The 26,565-nt window shown below is 45.0% G+C and overlaps 1 protein-coding gene across 4 annotated transcripts in view; it reads right to left on the bottom strand.

Moving 5' to 3' along the window:
- LOC139421567 (septin-9-like) overlaps positions 1-26,565 on the bottom strand; it is a 168,084-nt gene that overhangs the window by 56,022 nt on the left and 85,497 nt on the right. For 3 of the 4 annotated variants that reach the window (XM_071172589.1, XM_071172591.1, XM_071172590.1), the window contains one exon: positions 24,460-25,197. In XM_071172589.1, the coding sequence (XP_071028690.1) occupies positions 24,460-25,197 (738 nt within the window). Of the gene's footprint in view, positions 1-1,051; positions 1,126-24,459; positions 25,198-26,565 lie in introns of those variants that run through there. The other variant, XM_071172595.1, reaches the window with a different exon arrangement.

Here is a 26,565-nt window from a genome sequence, read left to right as displayed (position 1 = left end):
CTGCTCGGGGTCAGAGGTGCGATCACGTATCAACATCAACTGGGAGTAAAAATAAATCCTGGGTGTATTTAGTCCGTTTTACAATGTTTATTAGAAGCCCTGAATTCTCTAACTCAGGCGCCCTATTTCAAAGCCCTGTATTGTGTGTGTGTGTGTGTGTAAAATCAGTAAATGCAGAGAAACTATGTTTAAAGAGGGGACCACTAAGTAGATAAACCGTCAGAGAGTTCTGTGGTTTTCAGAGCACAAGTTTGACTTCATCACAGAGTCGCTGTCTTTTCTGAGAGTTTTAGAGCCACCTATTCGCTGAAGCTTTCCCAGCTGTGTTGCTAAGCGCTGTGCCAGATTGATCCGGTCAGTACCAGGGTAGTGTAGACTGAGCATGTGCAGATTGAAGATTCCTCCGTAACCAGAGCCGCCTGGGTCCCTCCAACACAACAGTAACTCTCATCACTATCCATTAGACAGGACAAGTCAAAGAGAGGGAGAGAGAGCACTATACAACTTTTACAGGATAACAAAAATGCTGTGGAGCGAGAGAGTACTGGAGCAAGAGGGAGAGAGAGTACTGGAGCAAGAGGGAGAGAGAGTACTGGAACAAGAGGGAGAGAGAGTACTGGAGCAAGAGGGAGAGAGAGTACTGGAGCAAGAGGGAGAGAGAGTACTGGAGCAAGAGGGAGAGAGAGTACTGGAACAAGAGGGAGAGAGAGTACTGGAGCAAGAGGGAGAGAGAGTACTGGAGCAAGAGGGAGAGAGTGTACTGGAGCAAGAGGGAGAGAGAGTACTGGAGCAAGAGGGAGAGAGAGTACTGGAGCAAGAGGGAGAGAGAGTACTGGAGCAAGAGAGTTCTTCCCTCCCTGTCAGCCGAGAGGCCTTACTTTAGGTAAACATGGTAACATGCCATCAGAATTACAGGAAGAGTTTTGACTTGGCTCTAATGAAGACCATTTGCTAGGCAGAGTCGCACGCACAAGCACGCACAAGCACGCACAAACCCACACACACACACAAACCCACACACACACACACACACACACACAGGAGTACTTACAAAACTCAGTGTGTCCTGGTCTTGTTTGCCAGGAGCTGCTCCGTGTTGTCCTGCTGTAAAGTTCTGAGAAGACTGAATCTTAAAGACAAAATGTTGTACTGTACAACCCTCCCCTCACTTCTCGAAGTCTAGCTTTCCACTCAAAACTTGGCCCCTCTTTCTAGGCTTGTCTCTTTTTCATTCCTCTGTTCTCTCCCTCCATCTCTCCCCTCTCTGTCATCTCTGTCATCTCTTCATAGCTGAGCATCTAGCAGGGGTCCCTGGGGCCCAGAGGACTGTGGAAGGATTGGCTTTATTCTGTACATTACTACACCCTCAACATTGATAACACACTGTATTTCTGCAGTGGGAACAAGGCTAATGCACTGCTCTTCCACCCCCCACCACCATTCCTCCTCCGACCTCCCCAGAGATTCACCAGTCCCTAATTCACCCCAGCCAAGCCTACTGAAGTCACAGTCACTAAATATCAAACCAGCTATATCCTAACCAAACCTGGTCCAAGATCTGTTTGTGCAGTCTCGTCTACTTCAAAGGCCATAGTTGGCAAGACAGCACAAGCTGATCTGGGACCAGGCTAGCTGTATCCTGCCTGAAGGCAGATATGTCAGCAGAGAGGCCCAACTGAAGGACATAGTAGAGGGACATCATCTTATTGTATGATCAGACATTGAACGACTCGTGTTTTTCTCATTGGCAAAAACTGCATCACAAAATAAGTCCAACAGTCTCTCCTAAACAACTTTGACTCCAAACTGACTGTGAACACAGAGTGATGCCAGAGCTAAAGACAACCATAATTTGTTTGATCGGCACAACTTGGCTCGTGCCTTTAGTATCGACTCCATTTGAGTGGCTGCCCTGCGGAGAACATGGGCTTTCCAAGATGAAAGATCTTCGTTTGACGGAGACGCAGTGCCAGAAACCCAATAGCAGGGGCCCTGTGGGCTGATGTTACTGGGCTAGATGGAGACAGGTCTTGGCAGGGACAGTGGAGAGCTGCTTGGCTGACCTCCCCGTGCGTGTGCTGCAGTGGGGCTTTCAGACCATAGAAACACAATGTATAGATTGAAGAAACATGGCCTTTTCAATGTTTCAAATCACATTTGGTTTGTTCAACTATGGTTCCAATCAGAAATGTTCAGCTAAATATCAGATTACATGCATCTTATTACCGGTGACTGAATTTCAAGCAAATGTTCCGCAATCATACACATCTGAAATGCACAGAGAGCAGATAGAGGAACAGGGCCACATCATAGGAGTAGGAAACCAGTTCCAGACCATTTCTCCAGTCTGTGTAGGTGGGATGTACAGACAGAGAGGAGAGGAGTGTGAGAAAGCACAAAGTGAATAGCCTGATTGAGGTGTGTGTGTGTACAGGAGTGTGTGTGTGTGTGGAGAGAGATTGAGAGGAGAAAAGGACCGACGTGAATAGCCAACTTGTGTCCCACAGGTTTCCAGACTGAAGGCTGAGTATTCAGTGGGCCGCCTCAGGAGGACGGAGAGAGAAGGAGAGAAAGGAGAAGACCGAGAGACCAAACAGGACCACTATTGTTCCCATACAGTATACGGGGAAACCCAAAATAAGGGCATGTGAAGGCTGGCTCACGCACATTTTAGTGGGAAAAGCAGTTCTGTCGAGTCCTGTCTGCATTGTAGTCATTCTACACCTTCACTACATTCTTTAACACTAACAATCCCTTTCGAAGAGAGAAGTCAAGTTCCAATGTAGTTGGGCCCGTAAGTGTCTGAGTATAAGTGCTGATCTAGCATCAGTTTAGAGTTTTAGATGATAATGAAAAAGGTTGGAGAGTTTCTAGAAACCTCTAGGCCTTCGTTAGAAAGTATAACGTTTAGTGTACAGTGGGAACAGAATCCGCCAATGCCCAAAGCTTCCTGGGGTTCATTTTTAACTAAAGCACTTATTTTACCTCAGCAGTATATCCTTCTGCTCCCTCCTGTCAGAAAAGACAAGAAAAGGCAGGAAATTGTGTGTGTGTGTGTGTGTGTGTGTGTGTGTATAGGGGTGTCATATGGGTGCAGAGCTCTGGGAAAGGAGGAAGTACTTCCTCTAACATGCTGATATAAACCCAGCAGAGCACTACAGTGAATCATCCCAGAGCAGAGTTACGTAAAGCAGACCACTGAACTAGAATGACATTAACGTCAATGGGAAGGTCTGTTCTAGTTACTCTAGACCTTACCTCACTGACTTTTCCTCTGCATAAAAACACTACTGCCTGGCGCAGGCTTGCTGCTGGTCCCAAACCATCTCTCCACACCTTTAGTCAAGTATGTATACATTACCAAAGTAGTGGAAGTAAAGAACAACAAACTCACAGATGCTGGGGACAAGAAACGAAACAAGAAACAAAATACTGGGTCTCCCGAGTGGTCGACCTCTACTCTCGACCTTCGCATCTCCCGAGTCCGTACGGTAGTTGCAGCAATGGGACAAGACTTTAACAACCAATTGGATATCAAGAAATTGGGAAGAAAAAGGGTTAAACAGTACCAAAAAAGTATTATTATTATTAATAATAAATTGTAATAGAAAGGAAATCCCCACACCTTGTCTGTTTGCTCCTGTATTTCTATTAGCAACATAGCTGAAGTACGTACGTATAGATGATGTACTGTATATACACAGATGAAGTATGTACTGTATATACACAGATGAAGTATGTACTGTATATACATAGATGAAGTATGTACATAGATGAAGTATGTACTGTATATACACAGATGAAGTATGTACTGTATGTACATAGATTAAGTATGTACTGTATATACATAGATGAAGTATGTACATAGATGAAGTATGTACATAGATGAAGTATGTACTGTATATACATAGATGAAGTATATACATAGATGAAGTATGTACTGTATGTACATAGATGAAGTATGTACTGTATGTACATAGATGAAGTATGTACTGTATGTACATAGATGAAGTATGTACATAGATGAAGTATGTACATAGATGAAGTATGTACTGTATGTACATAGATGAAGTATGTACTGTATATACATAGATGAAGTATGTACTGTATGTACATAGATGAAGTATGTACTGTATGTACATAGATGAAGTATGTACATAGATGAAGTATGTACATAGATGAAGTATGTACTGTATGTACATAGATGAAGTATGTACTGTATGTACATTGATGAAGTATGTACTGTATGTACATAGATGAAGTATGTACTGTATGTACATAGATGAAGTATGTACTGTATGTACATAGATGAAGTATGTACATAGATGAAGTATGTACTGTATGTACATAGATGAAGTATGTACTGTATGTACATAGATGAAGTATGTACTGTATGTACATAGATGAAGTATGTACTGTATGTACATAGATGAAGTATGTACTGTATATACATAGATGAAGTATGTACATAGATGAAGTATGTACTGTATGTACATAGATGAAGTATGTACTGTATGTACATAGATGAAGTATGTACTGTATGTACATAGATGAAGTATGTACTGTATGTACATAGATGAAGTATGTACTGTATATACATAGATGAAGTATGTACATAGATGAAGTATGTACTGTATGTACATAGATGAAGTATGTACTGTATATACATAGATGAAGTATGTACTGTATGTACAGAGATGAAGTATGTACCGTATATACAGAGATGAAGTATGTACTGTATGTACATAGATGAAGTATGTACATAGATGAAATATGTACTGTATGTACAGAGATGAAGTATGTACTGTATGTACATAGATGAAGTATGTACATAGATGAAGTATGTACTGTATGTACATAGATTAAGTATGTACATAGATGAAGTATGTACTGTATGTACATAGATGAAGTATGTACATAGATGAAGTATGTACTGTATATACATAGATGAAGTATGTACTGTATGTACATATATGAAGTATGTACATATATGAAGTATGTACTGTATATACATAGATGAAGTATGTACTGTATGTACATAGATGAAGTATGTACATAGATTAAGTATGTACTGTATGTACATAGATGAAGTATGTACTGTATGTACATAGATGAAGTATGTACATAGATGAAGTATGTACATAGATGAAGTATGTACTGTATATACATAGATGAAGTATGTACATAGATGAAGTATGTACTGTATATACACAGATGAAGTATGTACTGTATATACATAGATGAAGTATGTACTGTATATACACAGATGAAGTATGTACTGTATATACATAGATGAAGTATGTACTGTATATACATAGATGAAGTATGTACTGTATGTACATAGATGAAGTATGTACTGTACTGTATATACATAGCCAGCACAGTCTAATAAAAATAATGAGCTGGCACACACCCATAGAAAATGATTTAGTGTAGAGGTGCTGACTAACTGAGAATAAACTGGAAGCTATAAAAACAAAGAGAGTCACACACTCCATATCTATTACCTCCCAGTCATTTATTCTGTAAAAAAAATGCCAGCACAGTGGTATAACTGATCCACAATCTGACCACATGTTTACTGACAAAGCAGATGGAGTGGACAGGGGATGTCCTACACTGAGATATCTATACAGTGGGATGGCAATATTGTGAGCCATCTTATTTCTATGACAACATCAAGACAACAGGGCTACGCTGCGATACGATCAGGACGTCCCTAGTGACACAAAGCTGTTGACATAAATCTAACAGGACAGGACATATACGCCTTTGTCAAGTCATGTATAAGAAGTGTAATGTAATCTCTTACAGACAGTGGGGAATACCTTCCTAGTTACCCGAGTGTGGGAGAGATAACCACCTGTGTGGAATACCTACCTATTTACCTGAGTCTGGGAGAGATAAAGACCTGTGTGGAATACCTACCTATTTACCTGAGTCTGGGAGAGATAAAGACCTGTGTGGAATACCTACCTATTTACCTGAGTCTGGGAGAGATAAAGACCTGTGTGGAATACCTACCTATTTATCTGAGTCTGGAAGAGATAAAGACCTGTGTGGAATACCTACCTATTTACCTGAGTCTGGGAGAGATAAAGACCTGTGTGGAATACCTACCTATTTACCTGAGTCTGGAAGAGATAAAGACCTGTGTGGAATACCTACCTATTTACCTGAGTCTGGGAGAGAACCACCTGTGTAACAGCATCTCCTACTGGTTGTTGTTAGAGCTGCACCAATGGGATGGTGTTTTGTTGAGGTGTTAATGTCACTGGAGAAACCAACAGGTACTGTATGTGGGGGGTGTATCAACAGTCTAAAGTGTTATTTTCTTCTCTACCAGTTGTCTTTGTCTGTGGCGATGCTATCTGTAGAAGTGTCTATTCTTTTTCTGGGAGTGTTTTAGGTTTGATTTATTTGCACCAAAGAAAACAAGTAAAATACATAAACCGTACTACTAAAAGAAACTGGTAAAAACATGGTGCAGGTAAGGTTGGAAGCCCAAAAGGGCTTATGTGAAAACCAGCACCAAAACATGTGTGTACATACATGTGTGAGTTAGGCTACATGGAGGGGATTACTGGGCTGTTTGCTTCATCAGGTTGACCCCTAGTCTACTACTGGGTAGTGTGGTTCATCAGGCTGACCCCTAGTCTACTACTGGGTAGTGTGGTTCATCAGGCTGACCCCTAGTCTACTACTGGGTAGCTTGGTTCATCAGGCTGACCCCTAGTCTACTACTGGGTAGCTTGGTTCATCATCCTGACCCCTAGTCTGCACTTGAAGTTATTGAGGGATAATAAATTGACAATGTGAAGATATGAATTCCAGAGTATGGTACCTCTGTATCTGATAGTAAATTGACATGTGAAGATATGAATTCCAGAGTATGGTACCTCTGTATCTGATTGTAAATTGACATGTGAAGATATGAATTCCAGAGTATGGTACCTCTGTATCTGATAGTAAATTGACATGTGAAGATATGAATTCCAGAGTATGGTACCTCTGTATCTGATAGTAAATTGACAATGTGAAGATATGAATTCCAGAGTATGGTACCTCTGTATCTGATAGTATATTGACATGTGAGGTGAGGCAGTGGGGAGGGTAAAAGGTAATGGCAGTATCTTGTGTTGTATGCATGGATTTAGTATCAACCTGAGTCTCTATTCAGTCCCTTTTATCACGATTACTCTTCTGAGAAACACAAAGCAAAAAAAATGGAAAAATATTTTGTGTGGCCAGAGGAATAAAAGACAGCTTTTCATTCCTGTCTTCTCTCTCAAGCCGGAGCGGAACGGCACACACACACCCGTCATAAACAACACACACACTTCCCATCTGTAAATTATTCATCACTGAAGACATTTCCGTGCCTTGTGACATGCACAAGTCCAGCTCCTCAGCCATCCCTTCTCCTTGCCATCAATAGCTCTTTATGTGGGAAAGAGGGAAATAAACACCATCTTAGGAGGTTGTGACTGCAGCCTGAGAGAACGCTCCCCCAGTCAGCACATGACCCTACTGCTCCCCTCGGGGAGATACTGAGTCACCCAGAACTATCACTAATTCTGAACAGAAGTCACCCCATTAGCCTCAAGCTAATCTTCATCAAAATGACTTTGCGGTGTTAGCATAGTCTGAAGCTAATTCCCATGATAAGCAACAATTGTACTATTCTGTACTACTCACATTAGCCTGGAGGCTAACTTTGATCTGCAGCTAAAGCTCTCCTAGCTAAAAGGGTCAATCTGCAGTTGCTACATATATTTCTTGACTTTATGATATGCACCCATTTACTCTTGAACGATCGTACCCTATCAGAACCCAACATGTAAGCCTGTGCTAGTCCACTGTATAGCCTCAAAACTTGGTTCAAACGTTGATATCATGAAGGTCATTCACTGCATCCGTAGCTCTTTTGATGCATTTCAGAGTGGTTATATTTCTCCAGCCACATCCCTCAGCTTTTTACTGAAACATAGGCAGGACAATCGGTTTGTTATTGTTTCAACTACCCCTTTAAGGTTCATTTTGAACATACAGGCTAGCTAACTAAAATTGTTTATCCACAGCAGCATAAAAGGGAGTCTGATCAATGTGTCATTAGAACTCACAAGGCTCCTGAGGGCTTTTTGCCCCGATGGCTTGACCTTTGCCCTTACAGGATGTCCATCATGTGACCAGAGAGGAATGTGAGTGGACAAAATAAATGAAAGGACAGAAGTACTGCCTGGTCTTATTCCTCTCTCCTCTCCACAGGAATGTCCTCCTACTCGGCTAACACACAGGACACATACAGTATGTGGTGTGCGCGTGCACACAGACACACATTACCCTAGCAGACCTCTGACAATGAAAAGGCCTCACAACACAACAAGAGACTACAAGCTTGCGGTCAGACTAATGATTTCTCTTTCTTTTTCTAAATGTCTATTTGCTGTGTGTCACCCTGCATGACCACATCACACAGTGGAGGGCTAGCCTACCAACCAAGATCCTCACCAGTCCAGTCCAGGGCTAACTAGCTACAGTCATCCACAGTGGAGGGCTATCCTACCAACCAAGATCCTCCCCAGTCTAGTCCAGGGCTAACTAGCTACAGTCATCCACAGTGGAGGGCTATCCTTCCAACCAAGATCCTCACCAGTCTAGTCCAGGGCTAACTAGCTACAGTCATCTCACAGTGGAGGGTTATCCTTCCAACCAAGATCCTCACCAGTCCAGTCCAGGGCTAACAAGCTACAGTTATCCACAGTGGAGGGCTAGCCTACCAACCAAGATCCTCACCAGTCCAGTCCAGGGCTAAATAGCTACAGTCATCCACAGTGGAGGGCTATCCTTCCAACCAAGATCCTCACCAGTCTAGTCCAGGGCTAACTAGCTACAGTCATCCACAGTGGAGGGCTATCCTACCAACCAAGATCCTCACCAGTCCAGTCCAGGGCTAACTAGCTACAGTCATCCACAGTGGAGGGCTAGCCTACCAACCAAGATTCTCACCAGTCCAGTCCAGGGCTAACTAGCTACAGTCATCTCACAGTGGAGGGCTAGCCTACCAACCAAGATCCTCACCAGTCCAGTCCAGGGCTAACTAGCTACAGTCATCCACAGTGGAGGGCTAGCCTACCAACCAAGATCCTCACCAGTCCAGAACTAACTAGTTACAGTCATCCACAGTGGAGGGCTAGCCTAACAACCAAGATCCTCACCAGTCCAGTCCAGGACTAATTAGCTACAGTCATCTCACAGTGGAGGGCTAGCCTACCAACCAAGATCCTCACCAGTCCAGTCCAGGGCTAACTAGCTACAGTCATCTCACAGTGGAGGGCTAGCCTACCAACCAAGATCCTCACCAGTCCAGTCCAGGACTAACTAGTTACAGTCATCCACAGTGGAGGGCTAGCCTACCAACCAAGATCATCACCAGTCCAGTCCAGGACTAACTAGCTACAGTCATCTCACAGTGGAGGGCTAGCCTACCAACCAAGATCCTCACCAGTCCAGTCCAGAACTAACTAGTTACAGTCATCCACAGTGGAGGGCTAGCCTACCAACCAAGATCATCACCAGTCCAGTCCAGGACTAACTAGCTACAGTCATCTCACAGTGGAGGGCTAGCCTACCAACCAAGATCCTCACCAGTCCAGTCCAGGGCTAACTAGCTACAGTCATCCACAGTGGAGGGCTATCCTTCCAACCAAGATCCTCACCAGTCCAGAACTAACTAGTTACAGTCATCCACAGTGGAGGGCTAGCCTACCAACCAAGATCCTCACCAGTCCAGTCCAGGGCTAACTAGCTACAGTCATCCACAGTGGAGGGCTATCCTTCCAACCAAGATCCTCAGCAGTCCAGTCCAGGGTTAACTAGCTACAGTCATCTCACAGTGGAGGGCTATCCTACCAACCAAGATTCTCACCAGTCCAGTCCAGGGCTAACTAGCTACAGTCATCCACAGTGGAGGGCTAGCCTACCAACCAAGATCCTCACCAGTCCAGTCCAGGGCTAACTAGCTACAGTCATCCACAGTGGAGGGCTATCCTTCCAACCAAGATCCTCACCAGTCCAGTCCAGGGCTAACTAGCTACAGTCATCCACAGAGCCCATCAGCATGTAATCAAGGCTCTACTTCCTCACTTGCAGTAAGGTACTCCTTGCCTGGCTATTTTTTCTCAAAAAGACAGTATTGTTCCAGAGCCATGTATTTAGATAATAATATTTAGATAATAATAATATAATAATATAATAATAATATATATATAATATATATATATATATATATATAATATATATATATATATATATATATATATATATATATATATATATATATATATATATATCGGTTCTATAGCAGAGCTGTACATGTAGAAATATAGTCTATATGTGGCTCCTATCAGTTCTAGAACTAGTATTCCCACTCCATTCTCCCAATTCTTAGCTTCCATCACACAACCTCAGAGAACAGATTAAGCAACTCATGCTATAGAGAGGCTCCCATCTTCAACCAACAAAACATAAGTAAACACTTAAATGGCTTCCTGTGGTCAGGGAAAGGTCACGCTACAGTAACGAGAGGGGTCAGTGACATCAGAGGGGTGTTTACCGTCGTCCTGTCTTTGGTGTTAAGTCACCTTCTAATAGTCACCTCGTTCCTTCACATTACGTTTCCCTCCCTCATCCATCAAACAGAGCATTAGCAGCAACAAACACCCGACAATATGGTGCCAGTTAGTTGGTCTAACAGTTGACATTCCACAGATACACAGTGAGGTCAACGGTATAAACCATTGTCGTATACATTAGAGCACACCGTAGCAAAAGGTTTTACAATGGAAAACAAAAATGAGCGTTTCTTATTGGTTCAGTCTGTTTTCCTCCTTTTGGTGCCTAAAGAATACAAGCCAGTCCTTATGATTAGTACTACTGCACATAGACTTCATGTGTGTGGTTTTCTAAATACTTCCCTTGACACGCTCAGTAATACTGTCCTTAGGGAGGCTGTCACCACTGGCTGCTTTACCCCACCTGAGAGGCAGTGTGTGTGTTTGTGTGTTTACTGTGGCTTGGTTTTGCTCAGTCCTTCAGTTGACAGCCAAGAGAAACTTGAACAAAAGTCATACAGCTGGAAGCCAGAAGGATGGAGAGAGAGAGGGGGAGGGATGGAGAGAGAGGGGGATCAAAAGAGGGAGGGAAGGAGCGAGAGAGGGATCAAAAGAGGGAGGGATGGAGAGAGAGTGGGATTAAAAGAGCGAGGGATGGAGAGAGAGGGGGATCAAAAGAGGGAGGGATGGAAAGAGAGGGGGATCAAAAGAGGGAGGGATGGAAAGAGAGGGGGATCAAAAGAGGGAGGGATGGAGAGAGAGGGATCAAAAGAGGGAGGGATGGAGAGAGAGAGGGATCAAAAGAGGGAGGGATGGAGAGAGAGAGGGATCAAAAGAGGGAGGGATGGAAAGAGAGGGGGATCAAAAGAGGGAGGGATGGAAAGAGAGGGGGATCAAAAGAGGGAGGGATGGAGAGAGAGGGGGATCAAAAGAGGGAGGGATGGAAAGAGAGGGGGATCAAAATAGGGAGGGATGGAAAGTGAGGGGGATCAAAAGAGGGAGGGATGGAAAGAGAGGGGGATCAAAAGAGGGAGGGATGAAAGAGAGGGGGATCAAAAGAGGGAGGGATGGAGAGAGAAGGATCAAAAGAGGGAGGGATGGAGAGAGAAGGATCAAAAGAGGGAGGGATGGAGAGAGAGAGGGATCAAAAGAGGGAGGGATGGAGAGAGAGAGGGATCAAAAGAGGGAGGGATGGAGAGAGAGGGGGATCAAAAGAGGGATGGATGGAGAGAAAGAGGGATCGAAAGAGGGAGGGATGGAGAGAGGGATGGATGGAGAGAGAGAGGGATCAAAAGAGGGAGGGAAGGACAGAGAGAAGGATCAAAAGAGGGAGGGATGGAGAGAGAGGGAGATCGAAAGAGGGAGGGAAGGGGAGAGAGGGGGATCGAAAGAGGGAGGGAAGGAGAGAGAGAGGGATCGAAAGAGGGAGGGAAGGAGAAAGACAAAAGGAGAGCAAGAGAGAGTATGCATACAGGCTCACTATGTAGTCACGTCCAAGCCAGGCATAGTCAGCTGTGTGTGTGTGCATGAGATCATTTCCTGTGGAAGCATCAGCCCTACAGTAACGTCTTCCAACATTTTACAGCAACACATTTCAAGGCTTTGAAATCCAATTGAAAACGTTCAATCACATACTAAATGTAATGTTTCACATGTCCATGCCACACACTGACAATGAAGCATTTCACTGTGGACCTTTAAAGTTATCACACCGTAAAGTCCACTGTAACATGGAGCAGACGGACATTTGACACATTTTGTACTTGCTGTTGAATTAAAATGCCCAATGGAATAAAATTGGCCATTGCAAATAGTTAACTATTAATGGAAGATTGCAAAAACAAATCCCTCTCTACTATGTTAAAGCATTTTTACTGTGGTAAATTAAACACACCTTAACGTAACACTGTAATACATTTGACTACCTCGTGTTTAACACCACCCCCATAAAGGTACCTTACCCTTGTAACAGTAGTTCATCTCTATCACCTGTCCCCTAGGCCAGACACCCTTAATACATGTCATAGGGGCACATAGCGTGCGCACACACACACACCTGAAATACTATCCGACAGACGGTGTGGCCTGAGGCACCCGGGCAGGTTGGTAACACTCAAATAGAGGGGAGAAGGGACATGACGAAACCTACTGTCCCTGCAGGCCTCACACACACACACACACACACACACACACACACACACACACACACACACACACACACACACACACACACACCAGGGGAAAGGAGAGAAGGTCCTACTGGACTGCCCTCTCACAGTGCTGTACACTGGGGGTGCCAGAGGTAGAAGATGTGGATGGAAACTCACTGATACTTCCCAAACATTACCTCATGTGTCTGCAAACACACTCCTCCTACACAGGGCTTAAATGTCTGAGTTCACACACTTCCCAACATTGTGGAAGTTGAATTAGCGATGCATAGCTGTGTTGAAAATAAAGCAACGTTGTCACTCAGACCAGAGAGATACATTTATCAAATAAATCTAACGTCTAAAACGTCTAATGGTTTAATCACTCGGTTTCTCAGCCCTCTAACTATCTGACAGAGGGGGGCACTAGTAGCCAACACACCTCGTTCAGAGGAATGCTTTCATCCCTAGTTCACAATGACGGTCCTCTGATTAATTTCTGGAATATGAGTTTAAACCACCGTCTTAGTCCCAAACACAATGTTAAAGCAGAGAAGTAAAACATGTAGTCAACCACAGCAGCTATCTACTTCAACACGTAGTCAACCACAGCAGCTATCTACTTCAACACGTAGTCAACCACAGCAGCAATCCCCTTCAACACGTAGTCAAACACAGCAGCTATCTACTTCAACACGTAGTCAACCACAGCAGCAATCCCCTTCAGCATGTAGTCAACCACAGCAGCAAGCCCCTTCAACACGTAGTCAACCACAGCAGCTATCCCCTTCAACACGTAGTCAACCACAGCAGCAAGCCCCTTCAACACGTAGTCAACCACAGCAGCAAGCTCCTTCAACACGTAGTCAACCACAGCAGCAAGCCCCTTCAGCACTTAGTCAACCACAGCAGCTATCCACTTCAACACGTAGTCAACCACAGCAGCTATCTACTTCAACACGTAGTCAACCACAGCAGCAAGCCCCTTCAACACGTAGTCAACCACAGCAGCAATTCCCTTCAACACGTAGTCAACCACAGCAGCTATCTACTTCAACACGTAGTCAACCACAGCAGCAAGCCCCTTCAGCATGTAGTCAACCACAGCAGCTATCCACTTCAACACGTAGTCAACCACAGCAGCAAGCCCCTTCAACACGTAGTCAACCACAGCAGCAAGCCCCTCCAACACATAGTCAACCACAGCAGCAAGCCCCTTCAACACGTAGTCAACCACAGCAGCTATCTACTTCAACACGTAGTCAACCACAGCAGCTATCTACTTCAACATGTAGTCAACCACAGCAGCTATCTACTTCAACACGTAGTCAACCACAGCAGCTATCTACTTCAACACGTAGTCAACCACAGCAGCTATCTACTTCAACACGTAGTCAACCACAGCAGCTATCTACTTCAACACGTAGTCAACCACAGCAGCTATCTACTTCAACACGTAGTCAACCACAGCAGCAAGACCCTTCAACACGTAGTCAACCACAGCAGCAAGCCCCTTCAGCACGTAGTCAACCACAGCAGCTATCCACTTCAACACGTAGTCAACCACAGCAGCTATCCACTTCAACACGTAGTCAACCACAGCAGCTATCCACTTCAACACGTAGTCAACCACAGCAGCTATCCACTTCAACATGTAGTCAACCACAGCAGCAAGCCCCTTCAGCACGTAGTCAACCACAGCAGCAAGCCCCTTCAGCACGTAGTCAACCACAGCAGCAAGCCCCTTCAGCATGTAGTCAACCACAGCAGCTATCCACTTCAACATGTAGTCAACCACAGCAGCCATCCCCTTCAACACGTAGTCAACCACAGCAGCAAGCCCCTTCAACACGTAGTCAACCACAGCAGCTATCCCCTTCAACACGTAGTCAACCACAGCAGCAACCCCCTTCAACACGTAGTCAACCACAGCAGCAACCCCCTTCAACACGTAGTCAACCACAGCAGCTATCTACTTCAACACGTAGTCAACCACAGCAGCAATCCCCTTCAACACGTAGTCAACCACAGCAGCTATCTACTTCAACACGTAGTCAACCACAGCAGCTATCTACTTCAACACATAGTCAACCACAGTAGCAATCCCCTTCAACACGTAGTCAACCACAGCAGCTATCTACTTCAACAAGTAGTCAACCACAGCAGCAATCCCCTTCAACACGTAGTCAACCACAGCAGCTATCTACTTCAACACGTAGTCAACCACAGCAGCTATCTACTTCAACATGTAGTCAACCACAGCAGCAAGCCCCTTCAGCACGTAGTCAACCACAGCAGCAAGCCCCTTCAGCATGTAGTCAACCACAGCAGCAATCCCCTTCAACACGTAGTCAACCACAGCAGCAATCACCTTCAACACGTAGTCAACCACAGCAGCAAGCCCCTTCAGCACGTAGTCAACCACAGCAGCAAGCCCCTTCAACACGTAGTCAACCACAGCAGCAAGCCCCTTCAGCATGTAGTCAACCACAGCAGCAAGCCCCTTCAGCATGTAGTCAACCACAGCAGCTATCTACTTCAACACGTAGTCAACCACAGCAGCAAGCCCCTTCAGCACGTAGTCAACCACAGCAGCAAGCCCCTTCAGCACGTAGTCAACCACAGCAGCTATCCCCTTCAACACGTAGTCAACCACAGCAGCAAGCCCCTTCAACACGTAGTCAACCACAGCAGCTATCTACTTCAACATGTAGTCAACCACAGCAGCAATTCCCTTCAACACGTAGTCAACCACAGCAGCAAGCCCCTTCAGCATGTAGTCAACCACAGCAGCAAGCCCCTTCAACACGTAGTCAACCACAGCAGCAAGCCCCTTCAGCATGTAGTCAACCACAGCAGCTATCCACTTCAACATGTAGTCAACCACAGCAGCTAGCCCCTTCAACATGTAGTCAACCACAGCAGCTAGCCCCTTCAGCATGTAGTCAACCACAGCAGCTATCCACTTCAGCATGTAGTCAACCACAGCAGCTATCTACTTCAACATGTAGTCAACCACAGCAGCTATCTACTTCAACATGCAGTCAACCACAGCAGCTATCTACTTCAACATGTAGTCAACCACAGCAGCAAGCCCCTTCAGCATTTAGTCAACCACAGCAGCAAGCCCCTTCAGCACTTAGTCAACCACTCTTCATAACATTCTGGAGTATATGCAAATTGCCATCATACCAACGGAGGCAGCAGACTTGGTGAAAATTAATATTAGTGTAATTCTCAAAACTTTTGGCCACGACTGTATGTGTTTACTCTAAGCTGACTATAGGGGTCAAAGGTGAGTTTCCAGTTTATTCCCTCTCCCTAATAACATTTACAGGAAACCAGGGATCCATTTCGCCCACATCGGCACACTTCTCCCTTGGCTCAACGCCCCCTCTCACTCTAAAGGGGGTTTCTCTCTCGCTCACTACAGGAGGAACTTAACCCTTTTCCTATCAAAACAATCTTTGGGATTCTCTCTCTCAGTTCATGGGGCTTTATTGGCATGGGAAACGTGTTAACATTGCCAAAGCAAGTGAAATAGATAATAAACTAAATCTCTCTTTCTTTCATTACCAGCCATGTCTGCGTTCTCTCCTCTCCTCATAATACCCCCAGAGGAAAACATTAGTCAATGATGCAGGTCAAAGGTTGATTCCTGGACTGGTTCCATCTTACTTCACCACCCACACACCACTAGTCCTCAGACCACCTTTCTCAAGATGTTCTTCCCTTCTTGTGATTAGATCAGTATCAGATGTTTTTCCTCTAAACTCAAGCAAAGACTTTTGGTGCTGTGATATTCAGTACGATAACCATGATGAATACTCATAAACAGAACCAACACAAAATGCAGGACTTTCCCTGTTTGGAGCCATTCATTGGTCCCTAGGTGCAAACCCTGCCTACCTGGCGAGCTAAATCAAGTGTACCTATATATTACAGCCCTAGGAGGCCATGGTAGATTGGCAGAGAGTTATTTCAGCCATCGGAGAGGCTGTTTGTAACAGTGATGAAACAGCCAATAAGGAGCAGTCAACAAAGAAGCAACAGCAGCAGAAAAAGCTGGAAATTGAAGGGTTTCTATTTTTATGCTGCACGTTTATGGACTCCAGATTTGGAATGTCACACCTACCAGTTGCCTGCGTCTCCCTCGGACCAGACTACACAGACAGCATGAACACAACCACCTTATAGGAGCTCCACTCACAATAACACCACCATACTGCCTCACAGGAGCTTCACAATAACACCACCATACTGCCTCACAGGGGCTTCACAATAACACCACCATACTGCCTCACAGGAGCTTCACAATAACACCACCATACTGCCTCACAATAACACCACCATACTGCCTCACAGAGGCTTCACAATAACACCACCATACTGCCTCACAATAACACCACCACACTGCCTCATAGGGCCCTAACAATAACACCACCATACTGCCTCACAGGGGCTTCACAATAACACCACCATAATGCCTCACAATAACACCACCATACTGCCTCACAGTAACACCACCATACTGCCTCACAATAACACCACCATACTGCCTCACAGGGGCTTCACAATAACACCACCATACTGCCTCACAGGAGCTTCACAATAACACCACCATACTGCCTCACAGGGGCTTCACAATAACACCACCATACTGCCTCACAGGGGCTTCACAATAACACCACCATACTGCCTCACAGGAGCTTCACAATAACACCACCATACTGCCTCACAGGAGCTTCACAATAACACCACCATACTGCCTCACAATAACACCACCACACTGCCTCATAGGGCCCTAACAATAACACCACCACACTGCCTCACAGGAGCTTCACAATAACACCACCATACTGCCTCACAGGAGCTTCACAATAACACCACCATACTGCCTCACAGAGGCTTCACAATAACACCACCATACTGCCTCACAGGGGCTTCACAATAACACCACCATACTGCCTCACAGGAGCTTCACAATAACACCACCATACTGCCTCACAATAACACCACCACACTGCCTCATAGGGCCCTCACAATAACACCACCATACTGCCTCACAGAGGCTTCACAATAACACCACCATACTGCCTCACAGGGGCTTCACAATAACACCACCATACTGCCTCACAGGAGCTTCACAATAACACCACCATACTGCCTCACAATAACACCACCATACTGCCTCACAATAACACCACCACACTGCCTCATAGGGCCCTCACAATAACACCACCATACTGCCTCACAGGGGCTTCACAATAACACCACCATACTGCCTCACAGAGGCTTCACAATAACACCACCATACTGCCTCACAGGGGCAACACAATAACACCACCATACTGCCTCACAGGAGCTTCACAATAACACCACCATACTGCCTCACAATAACACCACCATACTGCCTCACAGGGGCTTCACAATAACACCACCATACTGCCTCACAGGAGCTTCACAATAACACCACCATACTGCCTCACAGGGGCTTCACAATAACACCACCATACTGCCTCACAGGGGCTTCACAATAACACCACCATACTGCCTCACAGAGGCTTCACAATAACACCACCATACTGCCTCACAGGGGCAACACAATAACACTACCATACTGCCTCACAGGAGCTTCACAATAACACCACCATACTGCCTCACAATAACACCACCATACTGCCTCACAGGGGCTTCACAATAACACCACCATACTGCCTCACAGAGGCTTCACAATAACACCACCATACTGCCTCACAGGGGCTTCACAATAACACCACCATACTGCCTCACAGGAGCTTCACAATAACACCACCATACTGCCTCACAATAACACCACCATACTGCCTCACAGGGGCTTCACAATAACACCACCATACTGCCTCACAGAGGCTTCACAATAACACCACCATACTGCCTCACAGGGGCTTCACAATAACACCACCATACTGCCTCACAGGAGCTTCACAATAACACCACCATACTGCCTCACAGGAGCGTCACAATAACACCACCATACTGCCTCACAATAACACCACCACACTGCCTCATAGGGCCCTCACAATAACACCACCACACTGCCTCACAGGAGCTTCACAATAACACCACCATACTGCCTCACAATAACACCACCACACTGCCTCATAGGGCCCTCACAATAACACCACTATACTGCCTCACAGGGGCTTCACAATAACACCACCATACTGCCTCACAGGGGCTTCACAATAACACCACCATACTGCCTCACAATAACACCACCATACTGCCTCACAGGGGCTTCACAATAACACCACCATACTGCCTCACAGGGGCTTCACAATAACACCACCATACTGCCTCACAGGGGCTTCACAAAAACACCACCATACTGCCTCACAGGAGCTTCACAATAACACCACCATACTGCCTCACAGGAGCGTCACAATAACACCACCATACTGCCTCACAATAACACCACCACACTGCCTCATAGGGCCCTCACAATAACACCACCACACTGCCTCACAGGAGCTTCACAATAACACCACCATACTGCCTCACAATAACACCACCACACTGCCTCATAGGGCCCTCACAATAACACCACTATACTGCCTCACAGGGGCTTCACAATAACACCACCATACTGCCTCACAATAACACCACCATACTGCCTCACAGGGGCTTCACAATAACACCACCATACTGCCTCACAGAGGCTTCACAATAACACCACCATACTGCCTCACAGGGGCTTCACAATCACACCACCATACTGCCTCACAGGAGCTTCACAATAACACCACCATACTGCCTCACAGGAGCTTCACAATAACACCACCATACTGCCTCACAATAACACCACCACACTGCCTCATAGGGCCCTCACAATAACACTACCACACTGCCTCACAGGAGCTTCACAATAACACCACCATACTGCCTCACAATAACACCACCACACTGCCTCATAGGGCCCTCACAATAACACCACCATACTGCCTCACAGGGGCTTCACAATAACACCACCATACTGCCTCACAGGGGCTTCACAATAACACCACCATACTGCCTCACAATAACACCACCATACTGCCTCACAGGGGCTTCACAATAACACCACCATACTGCCTCACAGGGGCTTCACAATAACACCACCATACTGCCTCACAGGAGCTTCACAATAACACAACCATACTGCCTCACAATAACACCACCATACTGCCTCACAGAGGCTTCACAATAACACCACCATACTGCCTCACAGGGGCTTCACAATAACACCACCATACTGCCTCACAGGAGCTTCACAATAACACCACCATACTGCCTCACAGGAGCTTCACAATAACACCACCATACTGCCTCACAATAACACCACCACACTGCCTCATAGGGCCCTCACAATAACACTACCACACTGCCTCACAGGAGCTTCACAATAACACCACCATACTGCCTCACAATAACACCACCACACTGCCTCATAGGGCCCTCACAATAACACCACCATACTGCCTCACAGGGGCTTCACAATAACACCACCATACTGCCTCACAGGGGCTTCACAATAACACCACCATACTGCCTCACAGGGGCTTCACAATAACACCACCATACTGCCTCACAGGAGCTTCACAATAACACCACCATACTGCCTCACAGAGGCTTCACAATAACGCCACCATACTGCCTCACAGGAGCTTCACAATAACGCCACCATACTGCCTCATAGGGGCCTCACAATAACACCACCATACTGCCTCACAATAACACCACCATACTGCCTCACAGGAGCTTCACAATAACACCACCATACTGCCTCACAGAGGCTTCACAATAACACCACCATACTGCCTCACAGAGGCTTCACAATAACACCACCATACTGCCTCACAGGGGCTTCACAATAACACCACCATACTGCCTCACAGGAGCTTCACAATACCACCACCATACTGCCTCACAGGAGCTTCACAATAACGCCACCATACTGCCTCACAGGAGCTTCACAATAACGCCACCATACTGCCTCATAGGGGCCTCACAATAACACCACCACACTGCCTCACAATAACACCACCACACTGCCTCACAGGGGCCTCACAATAACACCACCAAATGTATCTAATATTCTGAATTCTGTTTTTGTAACTTTATTTTCATCATCAGTACAGTAAGGGTTCATAGTGGATGGAGTTACTATGGCATCACCTGGGTCTGTTCATTATAACAAATTATACTTCAGAATGAGGTCATCAGGTCAACGCCAAGTCTGACATCACACTTAAAGGGGCACTTCAACACTTTTGAACCTCATATTCATTACCACAACACACTGGTACAGTATTTGCTGGAGATAACGAATGAGATTAAAAAGTGGTGAAGTGGCCCTTTAAACTTCCCCCACAATAAACTAAGACCTCTCTAAGACCTCTCCCACGAGGAGACAGGAAAAAGTCAAGGCTACTTAGACCTTTAATGAGAGAGGTAGGCCTACATATAGGAAGCCTTCAAGCCCCCACAATGTCAACATTGCATCATCTGTATTCATACACTCATGACCTCACTCATACCTCCCTGACCCTTCAAGTTGAAACGGTCCCATCCTTTGAGGCTTTTCTGGTGGTTTTCTGGTGGTTTGAGAAAAGGCACATCGGAAGCCGAAATAACATTCACTTCATTGCCCTTTTCATCTTTAAAACAGATGGGCTGAAGGTTTGGCATGCCTGAATCATGAGTCATAGTTCTTACTGACAGCTCCTAGCCACCGTAGGATGACAGGTACTTTTCCAGAAAAATATACAATTATGACACATGACTTAGGAAAAAGCACCACAGAATGATCTTCTTTTATCTCAAGGCTTTGCTAACCATGGCTGTGTCACAAGTGACACCCTACTATGGTCATTTGTGCACTACTTTTGAGCTGGGCCCACAGGGCTCGTCAAAACTAGTGCACTTCATAGGGAATTAGGGTGCCATTTGGGACGCACACCAACCCTTCACACCACAGCATAGTTCCACCATTAGTCACTGTGCTTCAAAGTTCCAACTACAGCTGGGACGATAAACCAACAATGATTAACACCAACCACTTCTCGTGGGTATTTCACTAATATCGTTCATTACGATAAATAACCTACAACGTAGGGCCTTGCTAGAGAAATGTGAAGTTTGAAATAAAATCAGTTGGCTAATATGGGTGATTGTTAATGGGACAATTAACAACCATCAAACTAGTAGTAGTAGTTTAAAGGGATACTTCGGGGTTGTATCTAGTATATTGTATCTAGTTCCCCAGAGTCAGATGAATTTGTGGATACCATTTTTATGCCTCTGTGTCCAATATAAAATAAGTTAGAGGTAGGTTTGCAAGAAAATGCAGATACCCATAGACTTCCAGTCATTGCGCTAGTGCCAGTTAGCAACTTCCATCAACTTACACAGAGACATAAAAATGTTATCCAGCATTCACCTGACTCTGGGGAAGTAGATTAAGGATCTCATTGCCAAAATCTCAAAGTCTACCTTGAAAGAGTCATTTAAAAAAGCAGTGGTTTACATTCATGTTATAAATGTATCTTTCAATGTAGCATTATCCTATTCATTCAGTCAATTTAGGGCTGGGTGGTATACTGTATTTTACTATACACACCGGGAATGATGCACGGACCGGTTTGAGTGTCTTGACTTTCTATAACAGTATGTTTGGTTTGTTAAACATGATACACAACTCCTATGGGTATAATGTGTGTTTTTATAGTTTACTCCATCTGCTACTAGAGTCACAGTGGGGAAATTATAGTCAAAAGTGCAGAAATGGATGAAAATGCTAAAAAGTATTTTTGTTTGGAGTATAAATGGAGAAAGCCATTGAAATCACATGTATGTGTTGTCACCCTAGTGTCATGAATTACTCATGAAGCATATTTACAACTTGTATTATTCAAAAACCTCAAATAGCTTCAAATACTGTCAAAAATACTGTGATGTAATATTTTCGCCATATCACTCATCTCTAGTTCAAACCCCAAAAAGCTCAAGGCTAGGTCAGGTTAGACGGAGGAAAGGAAGGCTATCTATCACTCTGGTTTTGAATGATCCATCTTTATGGAAGAACTTTACTGTATGTTTACACAGGACACAGCTGAAGGATGGACCAGCAACTATAAAACACAACCACTACTTTACTGTATGTTTACACAGGACACAGCTGAAGGATGGACCAGCAACTATGAAACACAACCACTACTTTACTGTATGTTTACACAGGACACAGCTGAAGGATGGACCAGCAACTATGAAACACAACCACTACTTTACTGTATGTTTACACAGGACACAGCTGAAGGATGGACCAGCAACTATGAAACACAACCACTACTTTACTGTATGTTTACAGCTGAAGGATGGACCAGCAACTATAAAACACAACCACTACTTTACTGTATGTTTACACAGGACACAGCTGAAGGATAGACCAGCAACTATAAAACACAACCACTACTTTACTGCATGTTTACACAGGACACAGCTGAAGGATGGACCAGCAACTATGAAACACAACCACTACTTTACTGCATGTTTACACAGGACACAGCTGAAGGATGGACCAGCAACTATAAAACACAACCACTACTTTACTGTATGTTTACAGCTGAAGGATGGACCAGCAACTATGAAACACAACCACTACTTTACTGTATGTTTACACAGGACACAGCTGAAGGATGGACCAGCAACTATGAAACACAACCACTACTTTACTGCATGTTTACACAGGACACAGCTGAAGGATGGACCAGCAACTATAAAACACAACCACTACTTTACTGTATGTTTACAGCTGAAGGATGGACCAGCAACTATGAAACACAACCAATACTTTACTGTATGTTTACAGCTGAAGGATGGACCAGCAACTATGAAACACAACCACTACTTTACTGCATTCTTAACACCGGAGTCGACCCTGTAAAAACATCACTTCCAGGAATATCTGAAATGAAAACCAAGGGAGTACCACATCATACATAGTTCAGTTTCACAATTCACTGCTATGTCAACCTCTGTCTGCTTCCATTAAGTCCTTCATAAGATCCTGACGTAATGGTTAGAGTACACTCAACTTGGCTGGCTGGCTGGCTGGCTGGCTGGCTGACTGGCTGGCTGGCTGGCTGACTGGCTGGCTGGCTGGCTGGATGGCTGACTGGCTGGCTGGATGGATGGCTGGCTGGCTGGCTGGCTAGCTGGCTGACTGACTGGCCCCATTCTTACTGCTGGGCCTCAGCTGGGATCCTCATCATTACTCTGACCTATATTCCCAGTCAGACATCCAGACAGCACAGCAGCAAGAGCTCATGAGAAACCATCTGTACTGGTACTGTCACTGTTGCCTTGCAGGGTTAGGCTGCACTTTGTCTGAGTGAAAGGTGACTATTCACATGTCAAATAAGACAGCTTGTGTGTCTAAACTGTCTTGAAATGGTGCGAACACTGAAAACAAATGCAACTGACATTCTACAACACAAATGATTCTGATCAAAGCAAAGGATCAACCCCTGAACTTTAAAAAACAACTTTCTCTACATTCTCTCTCAGCAGAGAGCAGTTGTGAAATACTGTCCACAGACAGAGAGAGTGCACAGAGGTGAAATGAACAAGCATTAGAGACTAATGCATATGTCAGACATAGAATTAGATTGACTTACTCTCTATAGGTCTGACGACGGGCATCTCGCTGACCGGAGGCTGTGTCCTCTCGCTCCTGGGCTCCACCAGGCTGGGCAGGGGGCCACTGGGCACTGGGGGGTGGCTGTTGTTCTCCACCACCCTGACCGGAGGTGGTGCTGCCATCTCTGGCTGTCGGAAGACAGGCATCTCGGGTCTCCTGGAAGTAAAGCCCTCCACAGGGCTGACCATGGTGGGGTCGGTCCTCCTCTGAGGGGGGTCAGGGATCCGGGTGGCTGAGGGAGGCTGGGAGTCCCCCCTCCTGGGTGCCCCGGGGGGCTCGTGGGGCCGAGAGAGGGAGATCTCTGCCCGTCTGTGTGCCGAGCTGGAGCTGGTGGAGCTCTCTGAGACGGCTCCGGCTCGAGAACCAAGGCTCTGGGCCTCAGGCCTCTTCAGGCCGAAGCGGGCGATACCCGGACTGGGCGAGCTGTCAATCTGCTTGGATGACACCTCAATAGAGATCTCGGTCCGGCGGGTGGAGGCTGTATCCAGGGCACGGCCTCCTACCACTCCCCCGGACAGCTCCATGCGTCTCAGGCTGGTTTTGGGGGAGCAAGGGTTGGAGTCAGAAGGCGAGGTTCTGGAGGGGTTGTCAGAGTTGCGGGCTTCGTGGAAGCTTCGCTGGCTGGAGGTGGAGGAGCGGAGGTTGGTCCTACGGGACAGAGGGGAGGGGTTGATGGAGATGTCAGACTCCTCCACCTCAAACGACCTCTTTAGTGCTGGAAAAGAGAAGACATGTTGTGGTCAGTCAACAGATCAACACAGACGAATTGTGTTGCCTTGTACATTAATTAAGTAATATAATGAATGGATTAATAAACATCAATATATGCATCAGTATATATCACAATTTCATAATTTAGCTGAGTAGCCTACTGCTATAGCCTAACTAGGCTACCAAAATACAAGAGGGGAAAGCGTTTCAGATTTGGAATAATCTCTTGGAGAAGATTGTAGGCCTACAATTTGATTTCTAACGTGTTTGGGGAACACCATTCAAAAATCAAGTTGAAAACTATGTCACAAAAAACAAAAACCCTACGGAATCCCGATGTAACTAAAATATTAACAGGGAAAGTCCGTTCATTACCTGATTTAATACGCTTCACATATTTTTTCATCATTGCGATGTAGTTATTTCGCATTCCCTCAATGAAAACGTGAATGACTCACAACAAACCGATGCGCACAAACTGATCAAACACAACCAAAGCGCGCGCTACTGTGGTGTATTCATTATCTCTTACGACGGAAACCGTTTACAAGTTAAGAACCAAATGGAAGCAAACGGAACGAAACATGGCGGGACCTAACTGAATTTGTCCAATAGAAACTCTAGTTTTCGTTGCAAAACTTTTGGTTTCTGTTGTTAAATATTACAAAACATTTTACAACAGAATCGGCGTAATGAATACACCCCTGCGCTCGCCCTGCCCATAAATTGTGATGAATTAGCATGTATCCTATAAAAAAATACTCAAATTCTGTTCAATTCTGCCCATTGAATAAAAACGCGGTTCTATCAACAAATAACATAGATAAGCAGCAACAGGTTGGCTAATGGTGTTACCTTTATATATACCCCTATGGGTGTTACCTTTATATATACCATCTATGGGTGTGACCTTTATATATACCATCTATGGGTATGATCTTTATATATACCTCTATGGGTGTTACCTTTATATATACCTCTATGGGTGTGACTTTTATATATACCATCTATGGGTGTGATCTTTATATATACCATCTATGGGTGTGATCTTTATATATACCATCTATGGGTGTTACCTTTATATATACCATCTATGGGTGTTACCTTTATATATACCATCTATGGGTGTTACCTTTATATATACCATCTATGGGTGTTACCTTTATATATACCATCTATGGGTGTTACCTTTATATATACCATCTATGGGTGTGACCTTTATATATACCATCTATGGGTGTGACCTTTATATATACCATCTATGGGTGTTACCTTTATATATACCATCTATGGGTGTGACCTTTATATATACCTCTATGGGTGTTACCTTTATATATACCTATATGGGTGTGACCTTTATCTATACCATCTA

This window comes from Oncorhynchus clarkii, chromosome 12 (assembly GCF_045791955.1).
Source record: "Oncorhynchus clarkii lewisi isolate Uvic-CL-2024 chromosome 12, UVic_Ocla_1.0, whole genome shotgun sequence".
NCBI lineage: Eukaryota > Metazoa > Chordata > Actinopteri > Salmoniformes > Salmonidae > Oncorhynchus > Oncorhynchus clarkii.
Note: the sequence above shows the minus strand (reverse complement) of the source record. Positions and strands in the feature narration are given on the sequence as shown.